The sequence below is a fragment of the Tiliqua scincoides genome, chromosome 10 (genome assembly GCF_035046505.1).
Source record: "Tiliqua scincoides isolate rTilSci1 chromosome 10, rTilSci1.hap2, whole genome shotgun sequence".
Lineage (NCBI taxonomy): Eukaryota > Metazoa > Chordata > Lepidosauria > Squamata > Scincidae > Tiliqua > Tiliqua scincoides.
The window spans coordinates 6,758,515-6,776,047 of NC_089830.1; the positions used below are offsets into that span (position 1 = coordinate 6,758,515).

At 47.3% G+C, this 17,533-nt stretch overlaps 1 protein-coding gene across 6 annotated transcripts in view; it reads left to right on the forward strand.

Annotated features, from left to right (window-relative positions):
* Positions 1 to 17,533, forward strand: part of MACF1 (microtubule actin crosslinking factor 1) — a 270,575-nt gene that overhangs the window by 226,420 nt on the left and 26,622 nt on the right. For all 6 annotated transcript variants that reach the window (XM_066638188.1, XM_066638183.1, XM_066638186.1 and 3 more), the window contains 16 exons: positions 1,810 to 2,041; positions 2,452 to 2,678; positions 3,891 to 4,013; positions 4,799 to 4,900; positions 6,297 to 6,398; positions 6,511 to 6,684; positions 6,823 to 6,978; positions 8,251 to 8,448; positions 9,265 to 9,393; positions 10,504 to 10,677; positions 11,556 to 11,711; positions 12,702 to 12,908; positions 14,169 to 14,288; positions 15,589 to 15,758; positions 16,350 to 16,509; positions 17,126 to 17,320. In XM_066638188.1, the coding sequence (XP_066494285.1) occupies positions 1,810 to 2,041; positions 2,452 to 2,678; positions 3,891 to 4,013; positions 4,799 to 4,900; positions 6,297 to 6,398; positions 6,511 to 6,684; positions 6,823 to 6,978; positions 8,251 to 8,448; positions 9,265 to 9,393; positions 10,504 to 10,677; positions 11,556 to 11,711; positions 12,702 to 12,908; positions 14,169 to 14,288; positions 15,589 to 15,758; positions 16,350 to 16,509; positions 17,126 to 17,320 (2,625 nt within the window). The remainder of the gene's footprint in view (positions 1 to 1,809; positions 2,042 to 2,451; positions 2,679 to 3,890; positions 4,014 to 4,798; positions 4,901 to 6,296; positions 6,399 to 6,510; positions 6,685 to 6,822; positions 6,979 to 8,250; positions 8,449 to 9,264; positions 9,394 to 10,503; positions 10,678 to 11,555; positions 11,712 to 12,701; positions 12,909 to 14,168; positions 14,289 to 15,588; positions 15,759 to 16,349; positions 16,510 to 17,125; positions 17,321 to 17,533) is intronic.

A 17,533-nucleotide genomic window follows, 5' to 3' on the forward strand; every position in this document is an offset into this window, starting at 1 on the left:
TGGCACGTTGAGCGTTTTAAACACTCTCAGTTTCTGAAAACTGAAAAATCTTTTTGCAGGGCCAGCCCAAGACCTCCTAATGTGCCATGTGCCACCCCCACAATTCTTTGCCTCACCAAATTCCACCTCCTTTTCTTTGTCAGCACACCAGCTGCCTCCATTGCCCCTGCTCCTTGGATTCAAAAGGGAAGAGGAAGTGTGGAGGTCAGGAGAGTAGTGGGCGATGCACTCTACTCCACCACTCTCCTCTCCCCTCGACTCCATTCCTTTCTTTCTTTTCAAATTGGGGGAGGGGGCAGGAGAGGTAGAACTTTGTACACTGTATGCTGGCCCCAACTACAGTCATTCTGACAAAGTGGGTTTGTGCTTATGAGAGTTCGTATCTCATTCAGTAAATCCTAATTCCAAGTATCTGAGCACTGCTTTTTCCCCCACTGAAATGAGTATATTTGGATTCTGAACTCAGCCACTTTTTAAGATCCCTATAGATGCTCTTTTTGCCAGTAGGGGTGTGTGTGTCAATTTCAAACTAGTTTCCCTTTGGTGGAAGCATTTTTCTAAACATCTTCTTGATTGCAAAACTGAATAAGAAACTCACATATTTCCAGCCATGCAAAAATTGTATCTGCGTAGGTTGAGTCTGAAGTGGCCTTTGTGTGTTTGTGGTTTATCAGTCTTAACATCTGTGTGAATGTTTCAGATGGTTCGCGGTGTGACTACTGATGTTAGTTTAGACCCTCCAAGATCAGCTTTTACAAAAAATAGAGGAAGCCCCTCTGGAGTAAAAATGGCATGGATCTCACTGCTCAGAAGTGGACATAGCTTATAAAGGCATAGATTGGAAGTTGGGGTGTGTGTGTTTTTTAAAGAGCTTGTCCAACGTGGTGTGTGTTAAGAGTTTTTAAACTGCCTATATAGTGGGCTCTCGATCTCTGCAAGGGATCCATTCCAGAATCCCCCGTTTGGTCCTCTTCAGTCTAGAAAAGAGGCGCCTGAGGGGGGACATGATTGAGACATACAAAATCATGCAGGGGGTAGACAGAGTGGATAGAGAGGCGCTCTTTTCCCTTTCACATAACACTAGAACCAGGAAACATCCATGAAAGTTGAGTGTTGGGAGAGTTAGGACAGAAAGAAAAAAATATTTCTTTACCCAGCGTGTAATTAGTCTGTGGAACTCTTTGCCACAGGAAGTAGTGATGGCATCTTGCCTGGATGCCTTTAAGAGGGGATTGGACAAATTTCTGGAGGAAAAGTTCATTACGGGTTACAAGTCATAGTAGGTATGTTTTAGAGGCAGGCTGCCTCTGATTGGCAGACGCAGGGGGGACCACAAGGACGCAGGTTGTGACTGTTGTCTTGTGTGCTCCCTGAAGCATTTGGTGGGCCACTGTGAGATACAGGGAGCTGGACTAGAAGGGCCTTTGGCCTGATCCAGCGGAGCTCTTCTTATGTTCTTATGATACCAAATTCAGTGGATAATGAAATCTGCGATGGGGGAGCATGGCACCACAATTACTTCCCTGGGAGATGCACCTAGCACTCTGGAGGTCATGTGCAGCCTCCTCAGAAGCCTCCAGAATGTGACCAAAAGTCACTTCTGGTTTGCACTAACAACTTCCAGTCATGACCAGCGGGCGTTCTGAAGCCCTCCAGCCATGGGCTCAGCATCCGCAGATTTGGTTATCCATGGACATTGTGACCGCAGATAAGGAGGGCCCACTGTAGTCTTTTTGGCATACGGCATTGTTATAACCCCTAGGTATCTCGGTTCTACTCTCACTTAACCAAATTCCACCTTCTGTTTAGTTCCATGATAAGATCGAGCCAATGCTGGAGACACTGGAGAACCTCTCTTCCCGCCTGCGCATGCCCCCGCTGATCCCAGCCGAGGTGGAGAAGATCCGGGAGTGCATCAGTGACAACAAAAATTCCACTATGGAGCTGGAGAAGCTTCAGCCATCTTTTGATGCTTTGAAACGCCGCGGGGAGGAACTGATTGGGCGGTCACAAGGCGCAGACAAGGACGTGGCAGCCAAAGGTAAGATGTCTAGAATACAGCAAAACTCCAAATTGCCACATTTATCCCTTTTGTATATCATCTGGATAGAACAGATTCTTGTTGTCTGTGTTTTTTTTGGTGCCAGTAGTATATATTGGGCCTTCCTTATCTGTGAGCTCTGTATGCACAGACTTGAGTATTTGTGGATGTGGAGCCCGCGGCTGGGGGGCCTGAGAAGGCCTCCTGGACATGACTGGAAGTCACATCTGATTTGCCAGCATGGGCCCCTCACAGATTTCATGATCTGTGGAATTTGGTGTATGTGGGGGGTCCAGGAACAGTTCTCCCATGGATACCAAGGGTACACAGTATTGTACTTTGAATCGCCCTTTTCTGATAGAGAGATCTTCTTCCTTTTGGTTTCTGATTGTCTTGTGCTCCCATTTCAGAAATCCAAGATAAACTGAATCAGATGGTATTTTTCTGGGAAGACATCAAAGCTCGGGCTGAAGAACGGGAAATCAAATTCCTTGATGTTCTGGAGTTGGCGGAGAAGTTCTGGTATGACATGGCTGCCCTCCTGACCACCATCCGAGATACTCAGGATATTGTTCATGATCTGGAGAGTCCTGGGATTGACCCATCAATCATCAAACAGCAGGTTGAAGCAGCAGAGGTGAGGGAAGGAAGCTGTAACTGCTACAGGCAAAATAAATCAGCTGCCCCATTTAGCACATGATTACCCGGTGGAATGCACTTTTACCAGACACACAATGGATGTGTGGTAACATGACTTTTTATAAATATATAGAGGAAGCATCTTGTAATAGAAGACCTCCTGTTCCTATAACGTGGGTTTGGATTACAGTGGTGGTCTGCTGGTTTCCTTCCAAGTCTGTTATTTCTTTGGGTACAATTTTCATATTCAGAACAGGCTGCAAGATGTTGGGGATTACAGGCTCCTTGGGAAGAGGACATTTTCTATAATCCAGTTCTCTTCTTGTAGAAGGCATTGCTAGCAGCAGGATCCTCAAACTACGGCCCGTAGGCCACATCTAACCCACCAATACATTTTGACCAGCCCGCTGAGCCCAGCGGTGTTACAATTGCATGAGGTCTCCACAATCCTGCCTTTTCTCCCCCTGCCCCACCCACCGCCTTCTACCTCCTGGTGGACTAAGAGCTGAATTGAGAAAGAGAGAGACAGAAAGCAGCCCTTGGGCTACAAGGATTTTGCATATATTTTTTCTCCATTGCAAACATTCTTAGTTACAGGTTGACCCTCCTTATCTGTGGATTTGGAACCCATGGATTTGACTTCCCCTGGATCCCAACCCACGTCTGGAGAGCCTCACCAAATCTCCTAGATGTGATCAGAAGTGCCTTCCGGTCGCTCCCAAGAGGTCTTCTGAGGCGCTGGGAGGCCCATGCAACTCAGATGGCCTCCCGGAAGCCTTCTGAGAGGCACTTTGTTTTTTCCTCAAACTGTACGTGCCTCTCAAAAGCCTCTGAAGGGCCTTCCGTGGTATGGGGAGGTCATGTGTGGCCTCCCCATGCCTTCAAACACCAGAGGTCCTCTGAGGGGGGCCTCGCAGATCTCAGTTTCCACAGGTTTGGTATCCACAGGGGATCTGGGAATGGATCCCCTGCAGATACTGAGGGCCAGCCTGTATGTACAAAATATATAGATTATTTTTTGTAATTAAGCCACTATAAGAGCAAAGCAGATAACGTTGGTGCATGAACCTCCCACGTGGAACTAGCTTCTGATTCAAAAGACATTTAAGAAACAGGGTTGCTGAAAGGTGTGGGCTGTGAAGAGTTCTTGCTATGGTCGAGGAGCATTTGTTCATGAGCCTGTGATTCGCTATTGCAACTTTATCCGTAGACTATCAAGGAGGAAACCGACAGTTTGCATGAAGAATTAGAATTCATCCGAATCCTCGGGACAGATCTGATTTTTGCATGTGGCGAGACGGAAAAACCAGAAGTGAAGAAAAGCATTGATGAGGTGGGTGGAAAATATGATTCCAGATTCTGTTTCAAAGCAAAGGCGTAACCCATAGCCTCTGTTTCAAAGTGATGGTGGTGCAGGGAAGGAGGGGGTCAAGAAGGATGACTTATCACCACTTATCACCAAAATGCTCACACAGTGGTTTGCACAGCAAAGGAATAAGATGTACATAGGTGGTACTAAACAGCTGAATGACAGTGTGCAAAATGGGCTTATAGTCTTAAAAGAGGCACACAGAAGATGCCAGCAAATGGGAATTGGGAAGTACATTATGCAGGGATGATTAGGGCTGGTTGCTCTTCCCCTGCTAAATATAAGAGAGTCTCCATTTTTAAAGAGTCTCTTTGCTCAGTTCACACGACTTAGATGATTCCTGCTGCTCTTCATTTGATGCAGTCCTGTTAAATTGAGAGGACAGAAAGACAAGACCTTTAAAAAAAAAAAAAGACGAAGAAGGCTGGGTGGGGATGTCCTTTGGGGGCATCTGTGGGCAATATGCTGCCCATGCCTAGCAAATGATTCACTCTACCTGCAGTGCAGTTAAGCAGAACCACTAAGGGCCCCCACCCTTTAAAAAATCACGCACGCTTTTGGGAGACTCTTGAATTGTGAAATCCACATCACCTTACTAGTAGGAGCTTTTCAAGTCGTATCAGAGAGCTTCGGTTGCCCTAGGATGACCACCTAGAATGCTTCAGGGCTGAGCAGGGGTTGGAGCCTCAGTCTGCCCAGACTGTCAATCAATGTATGTTGCAGCAACAGGTCCCTCCTTCCTTTTGCAGATGAACGGTGCCTGGGAAAACCTGAACAAAACCTGGAAGGAGCGGCTTGAGAGGCTGGAGGAGGCCATGCAGTCAGCAGTGCAGTATCAAGACACACTTCAGGTAAAGAGAAAAGGGTGCAGTTGGGTCTTCTGAAGATCTGAAGGGCTGACCCACCCATGAGGTTGTCTGAGGTAGATGCCTCTAGTGGCAGATGGAGCTCATCCATCTCCAAGCATCATCTACCTCTCCTCCTGCCACTCCCTGGAAGAAAACAGAGCAGAAGAGGAAGAGTGGAGGGTCTGCACCTCCTTTTCCACTTTGTCCCCCTCTTGCTTCTCAAATCCAGGGAGCAGGAGGATGAGGAGGAGAGGCAGGTTGCAGTGACTGTTGTACTGCAGGCAGAACACCTCGGACTGGCCAGGGGTTGGGTCAGTGGTCCCCAAACTCACCTGGGTCACTATACCCCCACAGCCTCTTCTTCCCAGCTTGGCCAAACACCACTATCTTGGTTCTCGGAAAATCTCACAAGATCCAAGATAGTGGTACCAAAATCTTGTGAGATATTGTGAGATCCAAGGTGGCAGTACCCGGAGGAACAGGTAGGAGGGACCACTGAGGACATGCTGTGGTGCCCCTTTGAGTGTGCTGCAATGCCCTAAGGCATAGCAACACACACTTTGGAAACCCCTGGATTGGGGGATATCAAGGCAACGCCAAGGGTAGCCTTTGTGCCTACAGTTGGTTACAGCTGATCTGACTGTGTTCCGAGAAGCCTCCATCATTGTACCAGGCATGATAAAAGCTCCACCGAGGAAAGTTTACTTAGATTGTTGGCAGGTAGATATGTCGGGGGCTGTTGGACATAATGGCAAAATAGAAGCTTTGCTTGCAGTCAGTTTGCCTGAGAGTTGCCCAGAGTTGCTTGGGAGAATCAGTAGGGGGAGTCAACTCCATGTTGTTGCGTGTGGGCTTCTACGAACATCTGGCTAGCCACTGATGGAAGCAGAATGCTGGGTTAGATATAGACTGACCCAGCTAAATTGTTTTCTCCAGGTTGCTCACAGCAGTGGTGTGATAACTGGCAACTGTCCTGCAAGAGAGGTTAGGCCAGTGGGTCAGGACACCTGACCCCACAGCCTCTTCTTCCTGACTCAGCTGGGCACCACCATCACAGATCTTGCAAGATTCAAGATGGTAGTGCCCAAATCTCATGAGATTTTGTGATACCCAAGGTGGTGGTGCCATCTTGGATCTTGCAAGATTTTGTGATATCCAAGATGGTGGCACCCAGGGTAACAGGTAGGAGGGGCACCAAAGACATCCCGCAGCATCCCTGTGAGTGTGCCACAATGCCCTAAGGCATCATGATGCATACTTTGGGAATCCCTGGGTTAGACTGTTGTAAAGTGCTGGATGACTTGTGCTGGCAGTCTTTGCAGAGGGTGGAGCTTTCTGTGCCTGACAGGGTGGTGTGCTGGCTGCACCTCCTTCATTTGTGGTCATGGTTTCCTTTCAGGCCATGTTCGATTGGCTGGACAACACCGTGATCAAGCTCTGCAATATGCCCCCAGTGGGCACGGACCTCAATACTGTCAAGGAGCAGTTGAATGAGATGAAGGTAGGTGGGCCAGAAGACAGACAAGCACAGTTTCTCCAGGTTTTTTGCTGGTGTTGGTGGTAACAGCAGTAGCAGAACTTGACGCTTGCCTCTTTTATCTCCATTTTGGCAGGAGTTTAAAATGGAAGTTTACCAACAGCAAATTGAGATGGAGAAACTGAATCACCAGGGCGAACTGATGCTTAAAAAGGCAATGGATGAGACGGACAGGCACATCATCAGGGAACCACTGACAGAGCTGAAGCATCTGTGGGAGAACCTGGGTGACAAAATCGCCCATAGGCAGGTATGGTCGACTACCAGAGCCTCGGTGCTGGGTGGATGGCAGGGCTGTCCTCAGAACCCAGCATTTCAAAGATGATGATCCACATACATCACTAGAGACTTCTTTATAAAACTCTTCTACCTTGTCTTCAACCAACAGCACAAGCTAGAAGGAGCTCTTCTGGCCCTTGGCCAGTTTCAGCATGCGCTGGCTGAGGTGATGTCATGGCTTACCCACACAGAGGAGCTGTTGGATGCTCAGAGGCCCATTAATGGTGACCCAAAGGTCATTGAAGTGGAACTAGCAAAGCACCATGTAAGTTCTCCTTGTTTGCGGATCCTTTTTGCATAGACCTTTTTGTATGGACCTAGACTCCAAAGGCTACTGAAAAAACTCCACAGTCAGGAATTAGAAATGAAAAGCGGTGTGCCCCAAGGATCTGTCCTGGGACCGGTGCTTTTCAACCTCTTCATAAATGACCTGGAGACAGGGTTGAGCAGTGAGGTGGCTAAGTTTGCAGATGACACCAAACTTTTCCGAGCGGTGAAGATCAGAAGTGATTGTGAGGAGCTCCAGAAGGATCTCTCCAAACTGGCAGAATGGGCAGTAAAATGGCAGATGCGTTTCAATGTAAGTAAGTATAATTGATGCACATTGGGGCAAAAAATCAAAACTTCACATAGAGGCTAATGGGTTCTGAGCTATCTGTGACAGTTCAGGAGAGAGATCTTGGGGTGGTGATGGACAGGTCAATGAAAGTGTTGACCCAATGTGTGGCGGCAGTAAAGATGGCCAATTCTATGCTTGGGATCATTAGAAAAGGTATTGAGAACAGAACAGCTAATATTATAATGCCGTTGTACAAATCGATGGTAAGGCCACACGTGGAGTATTGTGTCCAGTTCTGGTCGCCGCATCTCAAAAAGGATATAGTGGAAATGGAAAAGGTGCAAAAGAGGGCAACTAAGATGATTACTGGGCTGGGGCACCTTCCTTATGAGGAAAGGCTACAGCTATTGGGCCTCTTCAGCCTAGTAAAGAGGCGCCTGAGGGGGACATGATTGAGACATACAAAATTATGCAGGGGATGGACAGAGTGGATAGAGAGATGCTCTTTACACTCTCACATAACACCAGAACCAGGGGACATCCTCTATAATTGAGTGTTGGGAGAGTTAGAACAAAAGAAAATATTTCTTTACTCAGTGTGTGCTTGGTCTGTGGAACTCCTTACCGCAGGATGTGGTGACAGCATTTGGCCTGGATGCCTTTAAAAGGGGATTGGACAAGTTTCTGGAGGAAAAATCCATTATGGATTACAAGCCATGATGTGTATGTGCAACCTCCTGATTTTAGAAATGGGCTATGTCAGAATGCCCATGCAAGGGAGGGCACCAGGATGAGGTCTGTTGTTATCTGGTGTGCTCCCTGGGGCATTTGGTGGGCCGCTGTGAGATACAGGAAGCTGGACTAGATGGGCCTATGGCCTAATCCAGTGGGGCTGTTCTTATGTTCTTAGACTCAGGAGAAAACAGCTTCCTTTGCTAAGCATCTTGTGTGATCTTCTCCACCCCAATGCCATCCTAGGTGCTGAAAAATGATGTGTTGGCCCATCAAGCCACAGTGGAGACAGTGAACAAGGCTGGCAATGAGCTTCTGGAATCCAGTGCAGGGGATGACGCCAGTAGCCTCCGGAATCGGCTGGAGACAATGAGTTCGTGCTGGGAGTCTGTGCTGCAGAAGACAGAGGAGCGGGAGCAGCAGCTACAGATGACATTGCAGCAGGTAGGCAGCTGTACGCTGGCAGAGAGAGAGAGATGACCTCAGCGGTGAATTGGACAGTGGGTGCCTTGGGATGTACAGTGGGCCCTCTGTGTAGGATCTATTCCAGGACTCCCCGGATACCGAAATCAGTAGATACTGGAATTACTTGCTTGGCATCCCAGCCTCCTCAGAAGGGCTCCCGGATGTGACCAGAAGCCATGTCTGGTTTGCGCTGACAACTTCCAGTCACTTCCAGGATGCCAAGTACGGCACAGGCTCAGCATCTATGGTTGCTCAGATCCGTGGATGCCAAGCCCATGGAAAAGGAGGACCCACAGTATTTATGTATCATTTTTAAAGGTTTTTATGCTGCTTGTTCTCACAGAGAACCAAAGTGGGCCTTTGGAGGTTTAGACGGCCAGGGAGCCCCCTCATGGCCTCCTAAGGCCTCTGGAGGGCCTTTAAAGTACACTTCTGGTTTTCAGGTGAAAACCTGAAGTGATGTTTTAGCCTTCTGGAGGCCTCAGAATTCCCCTGGTGAGGGGGCATTCCACTTGTTGGGGAGGTGGCATTCTGTGGTCCTGGCCCCAAGCAGCACAGGGGCCAGGATCTCCAGTGGACTAAAGAGTCTCTGAAGCAGTAGTCCATCATTCTCGACCAACTCTGTTTTCTCCTTCCTTGTCAAATTCAGGAAGCAGGGCTTTTTGACATGGTGATTTGTGTATGTTCTACCCTTTTGCTCTATGAGACTCCAGGAAAGAGCAGGAAATCAAATCAATGAACAGCTTTTCTGCTTGCACCCATTTGAGCCACAGTGTGCTGTGCATTCCCTTGCAGGCTCAAGGTTTCCATGGTGAAATTGAAGACTTCCTCCTCTGGCTCACCAGGATGGAGAACCAGTTGTCTGCCTCCAAGCCAACAGGTGGGCTGCCAGAAACTGCCCGGGAACAACTGAATGCCCATATGGTGAGTTGCCATGGCTGGATTAATCCCTGAAATAACTGGACTTGCTGCTCTTTAAGCTGGTGTGAAAAGTCTCTATGTAGGCAACTACAGTGTGTAAAAGTGAAAGCAGAGGCAGAAATAGTCAGGGAAAGAAAATTCAGGAGGTGGCATTCTACCCTGTGTTCACAGTGGTAACCACTGGAGGTACTATTGCCAGTACGTGCTGAAAATCCAGTATCTGACTTGGGACTGGAAGCGTTCCGGATTTTGAATTTTTCCAGCTTTCTGAATACTGTACTGAATGCAAAGACTGAACTTACTATTGATGTGGTCTTTGCTGTCCAATGTGGGTAAGGCCTCCGGCTCGCTCATTCCCATCATGCCCTCTGCAAGTCCTCCCCCGAGCCACCTGCTTGGCTCAGCGGTGCCTTCTGTGCAGTCTGAGGCTACCCCATGCAGCTCACACTGTGCTGGCGGGTGCGCAAAACAGTAAAAAATGTTTTAAAATTTCTAGGTAACCCAGCATGCATTGTGCCATGCCAGCTGACTCCCACCAGCACCAAAAACATCAGCAGATTTTTTTTTTTTCAAACATATTGGCTCTCAGAAAAATTGGCAGTTTTCAGAATGCTCCGGATTTCAGAATTCTGGATGAGAGATGCCCAATCTGTAACAGGAATCAGCATCCCTGGGCCACTTCATATGTAAAGTAGGATGTGCATGAGTCTTACAGAGGGAAGCATATACACAGTTGGATGTGAAGATTATGCATGCGTCAGTGTTTATATGCACAGCGGGAAGCTGTAATTGAGTTGAGTACATGTGATTACTCAGAATAAGACAGATGTGTGTGTCGGACCCTCAGTCCATCTAGTCCCATATTGCCTCTTCACTGACTGGCAGTGGCATCCAGGGCTTCAGGTGAGGTCTTCTTATGCTGCCCTACCTGGAGATTCCAAGGATCAAAGCTTGTGCTCTGTTGCTGAACTATGGCCTATCCCCAAAAGCAAAGGCCAAAAGGGGTCTTAGTGCACAATGATGTACACTGTCTTTTCCCGATGTCAGTGTTCACCTGTGTAGAAGGACATCTTGTGAAAGTGGCCCTGCTGTAAAGTTGCTTTTTTGTTGTAGGAGCTCTATGCCCAGTTCAAATCCAACGAGGAGGTCTACAGCCAGCTCCTGGCTAAAGGGCGGCTGATGTTACTGAGCCGCGATGACTCTGGGTCCGGATCAAAGACAGAGCAAAGTGTCGCCCTCCTGGAACAAAAGTGGGGCCTTGTCAGTACGAAGATGGAGGAGAGGAAGGTAAGGGTTACATGGGACTAGGGTTATATCATCCAGTGGGTGGGCCTAGCAGCTGCACTGCCCAGGTCAGTGCATAGTGTTTGGGAACCACTGGATTAGGGGAATGTCATATAATGCTTACGCTGATGACTGGCAACTTCTGGAAGCCCATGATGGCATAGGTGAGGGTTGAAGAGGGAGGCTATTAATGTCAATGGCTGAGAAAGCAAATTGACATGTGGCACACAACTGCACTGTGAGATCCTGCAGAAGGTTTGAACATGTTATTTCAAAAAATTGCCCATATAAGTTAAGTTTTGGTGTTAAGTGTGTTATTTCAAAAACACCTAAATCAAGCACGATTTATGAGAAGTACTTGCACAATAAGCACGTCCAGAGGGCAATAAATGAGAAGTACTTGCACAATAAGCACGTCCAGAGGGCATTTTCCTCACCACTGAATGCACCACTGTATAAGGCTGACTGAGACAGTTGCCTCAGTTGATGGAGGGCACGCTTCTCTCCACCGATCCTCTTTCCTGGTTTCAAAAAGGGAGAGAGGAACAGGGTGGGAAAGGAAGCACAGGGGAGATTAGCCAGCCGCAGTGTAAAGGAGGGGAGGCAGCATTTGACACAGTGCCTTAGGGGCCAAGATATATTGAGCACCACAGAATAATTTTCGTGTGAGTCTGTTTTGAAACTGACTCCAAAATACTGGAGGGGAAGGGGTGGCATTTGGGTAAGTGAACAATTCCTGTTTGCTGGTTTAAGTGAGTTTAGACAATGTTGGTCTTTGTCTAGATTAGAATCTAGAGAATCAGTGTTGGCAAGTGTGCTCTTTGTGTCTTCTTCCTGCTTTTCTTTCTCACGTTGCCACCTATCTCTTGTTTCAAACTCAGTCCAAGCTGGAAGAGGCGCTGAGCCTAGCAACAGAGTTTCAGAATTCCTTGCAGGAGTTTATCAATTGGCTAACCCTCGCTGAACAGAGTCTGAATATCGCTTCTCCACCGAGCCTCATCCTCAACACTGTACTCTCTCAGATTGAAGATCACAAGGTAAGAACACCTGTGTCTGGGTTGGAGGAGGTTTGTATAAATTGCACAACTGAGGGTGCAATCCTAACCCCTTATGCCAGTGCTTTCCAGCACCTGCCTAGCGGTGCCAGTGGGACGTGTGCTGCATCCTGCAGTTGGGTATCACTCACAGAGGCCTCCTCAAAGTAAGGGAATGTTTGTTCCCTTACCTCAGAGCTGCATTGCCCTTAAGTCAGTGCTGGAAAGCACTGACATCAAGGATTAGGATTGCACCCTAAGCTACATAAAGGTATATTCTACTTACATAGAAATTGTTGCAGATTTTTTATGGGTATTTACTTGCAAGTCTAGAATATGGTCACTTTCTTCAGGAAGATGAAGCCTAGGTAGAGTATATTGTCTCCCTTGATTGTTTGTGTAATCACCATCACTCCTTCTATTTCTACAGTCACTGTTGCCATGCTGATAAGTTTACAGCCAAAATACCCCCCCCCCCAACAAAAAAAATAAGATGGAGGTTTTGGGTTCCTCGTTGAACTCCAGAGCATTGAACATTAATGTGAATGTGGAAGCATTTTGGTGTGGAACCCCATTTGTCTCCTTTAATCAGCAAATGCTTTGTTCCGTATTTGTTGTGTGTTTTGCTCTCACAACATCCCTTTGCACAGTGGCATAGCTGGAGGGGTGCGAATCACAGTCTGGCAGGGAGGTGGGTGAGCGGCCCCTCCAGCTACACCACCGCCTGTGCAATTGGGTCACAATTGCTCCCTTTTTACAGGTGGGGAACTGTAGGCTAAGAGAATCATCAAGAATCACCTGGTCACTCTGTAACTGAAGTAACTGAATTTTATTCCTGGTCTTCCAGCTACTGGATTAAACTGGCTCCCAGTACTGGCAATTAAGCTCTACTCCGTCTCTCCCCAAAGTATCTTTCTATGGCCCATCCACGCATTGTGTGGCACCTAAGAAATTGAAGCAGTAAAGGAATGCATCTTTTGTGTTTCACTCCAGGTTTTTGCTAACGAAGTGAATGCATACCGGGATCACATAATTAGTCTGGATCAAACTGGGAACCAGCTGAAGTTCCTCAGTCAGAAGCAGGATGTGGTCCTAATAAAGAACCTTCTGGTCAGCGTCCAGTCCCGGTGGGAGAAGGTCGTCCAACGCTCGGTTGAAAGGGGGCGGGCTCTAGATGACGCCAGGAAACGGGCAAAACAGGTGAGATATGTGACCTACCTGATGGGAGGAGGCAGCGTAATCCTTTGGCTAGTAGAGGGAAAGAGCTCAACCCAATGGCAGCAAAACAGCCTTGACCCTACTGCACCCTTCTTGAAACCACCTAAAAACTCACCTAAAAATGTTTTTCGGACTCACCTAAAAACATTTTGCTTTACCAGCTACTCAAGCCTCTATGGCTATAATGGTAGTTGGGCAGCTGTGCTTGACCCAAGTAGCAGGTTGTTTAACCCTTGATGCACATAACCTAATCTGTCTTGTCGGTTTCACCAGAAATTGGGTCATTACCCACTGGCGGGCCACAGAGCCACAGTTTGGGTACTGTTGCCCTAAGAAACGTACATATGAGTGATTGTCAGAGCCATGCCTAGAAGGGTTTGGGTAGTTAGCAAGTCTGAGGCAACTTAACCAGTGTGGGGCTTCCCTATTACGGACATTTTTTTCCTGAATTGGAAAAGGAAGAGAGATGGAATAGAAGAGGGGAGGGGAGGGGAGCAGAGAGCTAGAGCAGGGGTCTCTAAACTTTTCAGCCAGAGGGCCACATCAAATACCTGATATGGTGTCGAAGGCTGGAAAAATAGATTTTAAATATAAAATTTAAATAAATACATTAGAAAACCTAAGGCCCAAAAATGTCACTTCTGGTTTTTCAGGAAAACCAGGACGTGATGCTTTTAGGCCTTTAGAAGGCATCTGAGGGGAGGTGTGTGGCCTCCCTGGCCCTTAGAACACCCTCAAAACGCCACTGGAGTACAGCTCCTGTCACATTCAGATGAGTGGGCCAGAGGTTTGCCACGGGCTGGATAGAGCCTTACCACAGGCCACATCTGGCCCCTAGGCTGGGCCTTGGAGACTCCTGGGCTAGAGTGTCAAAAGCACTCTAGCCTATCTCTCTCCCCTGTTCCTCTCCATTCCTGGCTATTTTTAAATCCAGAGACTAGGAAGAAAAGTAGAGACAGCAGTTGGTGTGCTGCTGAGTAAGGATGTAGCATTTGATGCAGTAAAATACCATGCAAGAGGGTGGCAGAGTTTGGTGTGCCAGTTCAGGTACTGAGAAGCCTAAGGCTGGCCCTGAATGAATAAAGATGAAAAGAAAAAGGGACAGCAAGGCAGAGCTGAGAGTAGTATAAACAAGTGGACAAGAGGCAGCTTGAGTATAGGTTTCTCTGTATCTAGAGAGTGAATTTTGGAAAGCAAGAGCAAAACTCTGAGCACACTTTGTATTTTTGGTAATCCTTGCAGTTCCATGAAGCATGGAAGAAGCTGGTTGACTGGTTGGAAGATGCAGAGAATCACCTGGACTCTGAGCTGGAAATTTCCAATGATCCCGACAAGATCAAACTGCAACTCTCCAAGCACAAGGTTAAAACCCCCCTGCAATCTTCTTAATGATCACTTACACATACTTTCAAATATTTAGTTAGCCATTTAAATGATTTATATCCATTTTTTCCTCAGACCCCTTAAAGCATGGGCGGTTGGCACATAGACCAGTGGAGGCCAACTTTGAATTGCACATTTAGTACCTAGAATTCTTGCAAAGAGTGCTCAACTCAGTGTCCTTTGGTCTAATCATGCCCTTCTCATGTTCACAAGCAATAATGTGTCCTCGGGACCACATACTCCATAAAGGCAGGATCACACCAACCTTAAAATGTTCTTGAAGATTGACTCCAGTTTCGTACATTTAACACACATTGACAGAGCAGAGAGATTCAGATTCTTTCAAAGAGTGAGTCCCCACACTGAGACTGAAATCAGTGCACCAATGGTTTAGAGCAGCAGTTTTCAACCGCTGTGACATGGCATGTTGGTGTGCCGTGAATGGTCCGTATGTGTGCTGCTGGAGTTTGGTGGAGGATCAGTTGTTAGTTGGGCCTTTGGGGATATGAGCCCTCAGTTGGCAGCACGGTGTCAGTTGTCAAAAAACTGATGGTGTGCCTTGATAATTTTAGCACCTTGTCAGTCCGCCATGAGATGAAAAAGGTTGAAAATCACTGGTTTAGAGAAATACTTGTCTTACATTTTCATTCTCATGTAAAAGGTCTACACAAGAGATGCCCTAAAACAGCAGAAAATCTGTTCTGAACTCAGGGAGTTCCTAACTATCTTAATTTACTTCTCTAATAATAACAGGACATGAGTTATTTTGAAATTAAAATGATTAATTTCAAATTGATCTGATTTAAGTAAATCAGTAAATGACAGTAAGTAAATAAATAAATCAGTAAATAAATCAGTAACTAAATAACATTAAATCAATTGTAATCAATTAAGCCCCTAATAATCCAGTCAAATGCCTTCTTGGGTAGCTCTGAACTTTCACAGAGATTCAAAGGTTGAACCTCATTAGCCCAGTGGACCACCTAGCTCAGGGACTGCAGTCTCTGACAGTCTGGGGCTCTCTGAGGTTGCTGCCATTACTGGTATCTAAGTTGTCCTTGAAAATCTAAGCTATCCTTGAAAATGCAGCATCCTCTCCCTAACTAAAATTGGAAAGGATGAGATAAAGGAATATATATAAATGATGCATCAAATCACTGTAGTGAACTCACTGGTGGCAATATGAAAAATTGTATTTGCAAAGATTTTCTGAGTCTCTTGTATGAGCACTCTGTCAATATATTCTATTTGTTTGGTGTTTGTTGGCAAAAAATAACAGGAGTTCCAGAGAACCCTGGGTGGTAAACAGCCTGTTTATGACACTACAATTCGGACAGGAAGAGCCCTGAAAGAGAAAGCGCAGTTCCCAGATGACACGCAAAGCCTGGACCATCTCCTTGGAGAAGTCCGTGACAAATGGGACACTGTCTGTGGCAAATCTGTGGAAAGGTGGGTACCAACAAGGCCATCGCCTTGCAGTAAAAATGGAGGTATTGGTTGCTTCTCAAGGGGAGTGTTCAAGCTCCTGGTTTTAGGGGTAGGCTACCTCAGAGTGCCAGATTCAGGGGAGGGCACCAGGATGCAGGTTGTGTCTTGTAGTCCTGTGTGCTCCCTGAAGCATTTGGTGGGCCACTGTGAGATACAGGAAGCTGGACTAGATGGGCCTATGGCCTGATCCAGCAGGGCTACTCTTATGAGTGTGAGTGCTAAACACCCAGCCAAGCACTTTGTCCACCTAGGATTTGATATTTACCAGCAGGCAAATTTATGCTTGGACCAGTTGGGACCACGGAGAAATTGGGGAGGGGAATGTGGAGCCAATCAGGGCAGTTCTGTATGGGTTCCTTCTTGGCTCTTGCTCTAGAGGGTTCCAGGCTCCTCAAAACACCCACCCTTTCTTAATGGGAACATATCCTTTCTTTATGTCAATGGGTAGTGGTTTCTTCATGTTTTCTTAAAATGCAAACAGCCAGAGCAACTCCCTATTAAAAGCTGGAGGTGGGCAGTCTTGGAACATCCTTCTGTGTTTTGCTTTTTCAGGCAGCACAAACTAGAGGAGGCACTTCTGTTTTCGGGTCAGTTCATGGATGCCTTGCAGGCTTTGGTGGATTGGCTGTACAAGGTGGAGCCTCAGTTGGCTGAAGATCAGCCTGTCCATGGGGACCTGGATCTGGTCATGAACCTAATGGATGCTCATAAGGTAATAGTTGGGGGAGGGCAGAACTTTAAGGTTGGAAGGGATCCCTTCTGTCTGTTAGTCCTTTGCTCTGTCCTGATTTGAAAAGAAACCTCACTATGGTCAGTGCTTCCTGAGAAGTAAGCTTTGAATTGCAGCCTACGTTGGCAGGTACTATAGTAAAGCACTGAACCTTCGCAGAGACATGCAGTGGGCCCTCCTTATCCATGGGTTCAGCATCTGTGGATGCCAATCCTGCACCTCAGAGGGCCTCCCAGACGTGGTCAGAAGCCACTCCCATGTGACCTCCCTGTGCCTCAGAACATCTCTGAGGCATGACTGGAAGTGGGTTCTGGTCACGTCCAGGCCTTCTGAGGAGGCTGGGAAACTGGTGTGGCCTCCAACTAAGTTTCTGTGGCACTGCAACCCTGCCCCCCCCAACGAATTTCTGCATCCATTTCTGCAGTGGATTTTGGTATCCACTGTGATTTCTTCATCTGCAGATTTCTTCATCTGCAGATTTCTGTGATTTCTTCATCTGCAGATTTTCGGAACCACTGGGGTTGAGGGATCCCCCACAGATACCGAGGGCCCACATTTCATGTCTGTTCCCACTTACTCCCCCATCCCTATCCTATAGGTTTTCCAGAAGGAACTTGGCAAGCGAACTGGCACCGTCCAGGTTCTCAAGCGCTCGGGAAGGGAGCTTATTGAGAACAGCCGCGATGACACCACATGGGTGAAGGTGCAGCTGCAGGAGCTGAGCAACCGGTGGGACACTGTCTGCAAGATGTCTGTCTTGAAGCAAACCCGACTGGAGCAGGCTTTGAAGCAGGTGCGAGGAGGTTACAGCTTGCAAACTTGGGTGGTCCTCGCTTGCTCTGTGCTCTTGAAGGGAGGCTGCAGGCTGGCTGGCTGGTTCTGAAGTCACTTTGCAGTTGCTCTATACTATTCTTTGACTTGCCTGTGACAGTGAAAGTTAGAATATGGGAGGGTCTTAACAGCTACAGCTGAAATAATTCAGCTAAATATCATGTGGCTGGATATA